Genomic DNA, 5,301 nt, shown 5'->3' with positions numbered 1-5,301 from the left:
ATAAATAAAGGCTACCACGTGATTTAAAAAGAGGCAAAAAATTAAAAATTCGGTTCGAGTTTAATCTTGTTAGGCATGGTATTTCATCATGCAATCTTGGCATAGTGGTTATCTCGATCCTAGTTTGTGTCACTGAAACTCGCAGACATCAAACTTAAGGAACAAAAGCCAGATATCTTGTTCCTAACCTAGGCATAATCACTCTCACCAATCTTAATTGAGATCCAGCTAAAAACTTAATGCGTTACTTGTTGAAGTAAACAACTTTTGGAAGCAGATCAATATTGTCCCGAGCCTCCGCCCACTTCCTCAATTATGAATGAATACAGCAACACTGAAAATGTAGATTAGTTCGAAATACTTTTGGTGGGTTTCAGCTTGCAACTGATGATGCAGAAGCGAAAAACATCTCATCAGTTAATCATGACTCTTAAAAACTTTAAAAAAATAAACACAAACAGAATAGTTTAAGCAGAACATGTGTCTAAATGTAAACACTTAATTTTAAAATATAGGAAAGGCCTGGCAATAAAATAGTTCCAGGCATCAATGCCACAATAATCAGCAACCGAAAGTAACGGAAGCATGGGACATATAAGATGGCCTTGAACAAAATTACTGATAACTTCAAAGCCCCAATTGAGAGTCAAAAATAAAGATAAACAAACAGCTTGAAATTAAAAATAACCGCCTATGATACTATATAGGGAACGCAGCTCAGAAATTTAGTCGACTTCCTCAATCTTGGGGCCAGCACCACTTCCTCCAGCAGGTACATCGTCATCAGCTCCAGGCATTTCACCACCAGCACCCTGGTACATCTTGGCGATGATTGGGTTGCAGATACTCTCCAACTCCTTCATCTTGTCTTCAAACTCATCGGCCTCTGCAAGCTGGTTGCTGTCCAACCATTGGATCGCCTGCTCAATGGCATCCTCGATCTTCTTCTTATCAGCTGGTGGAAGCTTGGCACCAATCTTCTCATCCTTAACTGTGTTCCTCATGTTGTATGCATAATTCTCCAAAGCATTCTTGGTCTCGACCTTCTTTTTGTGCTCTTCATCCTCAGACTTGTATTTCTCTGCCTCTTGAACCATCTTCTCAATTTCATCCTTTGAGAGTCTACCCTTGTCGTTGGTAATGGTGATCTTGTTCTTTTGACCGGTTGTCTTGTCCTCAGCAGACACATTCAAGATACCGTTAGCATCAATGTCAAAGCACACTGTGATTTGAGGAACACCCCTGGGAGCAGGAGGGATTCCTGAAAGCTCAAATTTACCAAGCAAGTTGTTGTCCCTGGTCCTCGTTCTTTCACCCTCATAGACCTGGATCAACACACCAGGCTGGTTATCGGAATAGGTAGAGAACACCTGTTCCTTCTTTGTTGGGATGGTAGTGTTCCTGGGAATCAACACAGTCATGACACCACCGGCAGTTTCCAAACCAAGGGAAAGAGGGGTAACATCCAAGAGCAGAAGATCCTGCACCTTCTCATTGCCCTCACCGCTCAAAATAGCTGCCTGGACTGCAGCACCATAAGCAACGGCCTCATCAGGGTTGATGCTCTTGCAGAGCTCCTTCCCGTTAAAGAAGTCTTGTAAAAGCTGCTGGACCTTGGGAATTCTAGTTGAACCACCTACAAGGACAGCATCGTGGATTGTGCTCTTGTCCATCTTGGCATCTCTCAAACACTTCTCAACAGGTTCCATACACTTCCTGAAGAGATCCATGTTAAGCTCCTCAAATCTGGCACGAGTAATGGTTGAGTAGAAATCAATTCCTTCATACAAAGAATCAATTTCAATGGTAGTCTGGGCAGTGGATGAGAGAGTTCTCTTTGCCCTCTCACATGCTGTTCTCAATCTCCTAAGAGCTCTTGGGTTGCCACTGATATCCTTCTTGTTCTTCCTCTTAAACTCCTGGACAAAATGGTTCACCATTCTGTTATCAAAATCTTCACCACCAAGATGGGTGTCACCAGCAGTGGCTTTCACTTCAAAGATACCCTCTTCAATAGTAAGAAGAGACACATCAAAGGTACCGCCACCAAGATCAAAAATCAAAACATTCTTCTCGCCGACACTTGTTGCCTTCTTATCAAGACCATAAGCAATGGCCGCAGCAGTGGGCTCGTTAATGATACGCATGACATTAAGACCAGCAATGACACCGGCATCCTTGGTAGCCTGACGCTGAGAGTCATTGAAGTATGCTGGAACAGTGACCACTGCATTCTTGATTTGGAAACCTAGGTAAGCCTCAGCAATCTCACGCATCTTCATTAGAACCATGGATGAGATTTCTTCAGCAGCAAATTGCTTCTCCTCACCCTTGTAGTTGACACAAATCATGGGTTTCTCGCCAGGTCCATTAAAGACCTTGAACGGCCACAATTTAATATCACTCTGAACTGAGGCATCACTAAATCTCCGTCCAATCAACCTCTTGGCATCTGCAAAGGATAGATACAATATAAGAACAAAACATTGATTATAACAAACAAACAAACAAACAAAAAAGAACAAAACATTGATTATAACAAACAAACAAACAAAAAAGACCCAAATTTCAACGAATCAAAATTGATTATTTCACATATATAGCCATCCAGCATGCATCGCCAATAATAAAACCCATAACATTGTAAACAGTAAATAATTTAACAGGTATCAAGAAGCTTATTATTTTACAAATTTCAGATTATTTCAGCTAAATTTAGATTCCATATAATTGATTATAATACAACTCTCCAATAATTGAAGTTCATGGACAATAAGCTTACAAACTAATGTGTCACTGATCAGCAATTTGTAACAGTTTTAGTATTTTCTTTTTAGAAAACAATTACATCTTAAATAAAACTAACATTAACCTTCGATTCAATAAACAGTATTAACACAGGACATAAACCATGATTTCTCTTGAATCTAAGACTACGTATTTGAATTAACAATTATTTACAGACTCTCAATTACTTTGTTTACTTAAGCAACTACTTTAATCATAAGTAAATACGTGTTTCATTAACAGAATCACAAAAAACATTAAATCTAACTCCAAAGATGAACATCAAAACTATCATACCGAACTTGCAAATAGCATATCATCAGCAACAACAAAAACTCAGATCTAAAACACAAGTAAAAACAAACAACACAGAATAGTAGATCGGAGAGCTCAAAACAAAGCTAGATAGATCCACAAGCTTCAGCTATAATCAACAAAGATACATATTCACATAAAACAACAAGTCAAGCCAAGTCAAAAAGATGCTATTTTCAGATCTATACATGAAGCAGTGAACTCAGAGATCTTACCGAAGACGGTGTTGGTAGGGTTCATGGCGACCTGGTTCTTAGCCGCATCACCGATCAAACGCTCCGTATCGGTAAAAGCGACGTAAGACGGCGTCGTTCTGTTACCCTGATCGTTAGCTATGATCTCAACACGGTCGTGTTGCCACACTCCGACGCAGGAGTACGTGGTTCCGAGATCGATTCCGATCGCCGGTCCTTCTCCTTTTCCGGCCATTATGATCTTCCTATTGGTTGTGTCGACGACGAAGAAGAATTTAGTAGAAAACTAAAAAGAGAGATCTGAGTTAGAGCTAAAAATAAATAGTAGTAAAAAGAGCTAGGGTTTGAAAGTAATAAAAAGCTTGGTGGAGCTCTGTTTATATAGTGTAAAAGGGTTAAGAATTCGAGAATGTTCTATCGCGCTGTAGTATTGGAGCCGTCCGATTTTCGTGTGGGAACCAACGGTTTCAGATTTGTCTAGATGAGGTGCCTTCCTTCGCCGCTCAGTGCTTTATTGACTTGAGTTGTGTGCTTCCGAGTCAATTCCCCCCTCTTCATACGGTTCCCACTTTCTAGTTCCTTCCAATCACCGACCAAAATTAAATCATTAACATTTTTTTGAATTTTTTTATTCTTTGGGTAATAAGTAATATACATAAATTATTACCGTTGGAAATTGTCTGATTTACCCTCTAGACATCAGACAATAGAGTTCAAAATTGTCTGATCTACTCTATCTAACTTTCAACATTTTTTTTTTAATGTTACTTGACACTATTAAAAATTCTCTTGTTGCTTCATCATTTATCTCTTACTAGTGCATAATTTGTGCATATGCACGGTATAATTAAAAAAAAATTACAATTACACATATATATGGATTCAAATTATACTTGCTCTTTTTTATTTTTTTTATTATATATATATATATAGAGAGAGAGTTATTATTTATCGATCATTGATTACCTAAACACTCCTTTGCAGAGCAATGACAAACGTTGCATAACATGGTTTAAAATTTCTTGTGATACTTTCTTTTCTATCCATCTTTGATGGTTATTTATCTATCATTAATTATTCAAACACTCTTTTGCATTTGTGATTGCCATAATAAAATTCCAATGAAACTTGTGCAATCCAAAAAAGTGGTTAGAATAGTAAGGAACTTTCAAGGGATGTTCAAGGAAAACAATCTCTCTCTCTCTCTCTCTCTCAGAGATAAGTATAAGTGTGCGTTTGGATATAACGTTTTGCACGTTTTGTGTTTGGCGTTTGAATAGTGGGACCCACGGCATGCACGTTTCAGCCATTCACGCAGTTTGTCCATCCTTGCTAGGACCCATGTGTGCTTTTTGTGGTATTCATACCACATTTCAGCTACTGTGCACTGTGCACGTCTTAACATTTATTTGTGTAATAGTTTGTCCATCCTTGTTGGAACCTATGTGTGCACTATTTAGTCTAGTTTTAAAATTATTTGTTATTGTGTTTTCAGTTTCCAGTAAAATAAGTGGTATTCAAACAGACTCTAAATTTACTCAATTTATATTTGTAGAGTTTTGACGCGGTGTTTGGAATAATTTTAGGCACTATTAGCTCCAAGAGCTTCTATTCCAATAGGACCTGCAACATTATTATTCCAATTACAATGTAACAGGCGTGCATCGTGTGTCATTTATGTTTAGAAAGCAAATTTAATATTTTTGAAAAGTCTTAATAGTTTATGATATTAGCCCCAATCTCAAGAATAATTCTTATATTTTATCCTTTTTATTTATTTATTTACATTTTAATTATTATTTTTAACTCCACACCTCAGCATTATTTTTTTCCCAAAAAAAGCTTACAAAATTTTAAAAAACAATTAAGAAATATTTGAATACAATTAAATATTTTCACATAAATATACATCAAACAAAATCTACTTAGTTTTGTTTGTATGTAGATTGGTACCGAGGTATAGCCCCAAATAACTATATTTTTAATATCAAAGATTTTGTAGAAA

General features: G+C 37.2%; 1 protein-coding gene across 1 annotated transcript; it reads right to left on the bottom strand.

Moving 5' to 3' along the window:
- Positions 1–466: 466 nt before the first annotated feature.
- On the bottom strand, positions 467–3,666 carry LOC112017273 (heat shock cognate 70 kDa protein 2). The gene is made up of 2 exons (XM_024049740.2): positions 3,318–3,666; positions 467–2,452 (listed from the first exon to the last, which is right to left on the bottom strand). Exons 1-2 carry the CDS (start codon positions 3,529–3,531, stop codon positions 726–728), a joined length of 1,941 nt encoding a protein of 646 aa, XP_023905508.1. The 5' UTR covers positions 3,532–3,666; the 3' UTR covers positions 467–725.
- Between the last annotated feature and the right edge of the window lie 1,635 nt (positions 3,667–5,301).

Source organism: Quercus suber, unplaced genomic scaffold (genome assembly GCF_002906115.3).
Source record: "Quercus suber isolate HL8 unplaced genomic scaffold, Cork oak 2.0 scaffold_444, whole genome shotgun sequence".
In the NCBI taxonomy this organism is placed as follows: domain Eukaryota; kingdom Viridiplantae; phylum Streptophyta; class Magnoliopsida; order Fagales; family Fagaceae; genus Quercus; species Quercus suber.
This window is presented reverse-complemented; position numbering and strand designations above follow the sequence as displayed.

What these genes read in the sequence shown, in the direction of transcription:
- LOC112017273 (XM_024049740.2), bottom strand. Translation starts at nt 3,531, where the DNA reads ATGGCCGGAAAAGGAGAAGGACCGGCGATCGGAATCGATCTCGGAACC. An exon ending in CCCTACCAACACCGTCTTCG is followed by an intron (nt 2,453 to 3,317) that starts GTAAGATCTCTG and finishes TATCCTTTGCAG; the next exon opens with ATGCCAAGAGGTTGATTGGA.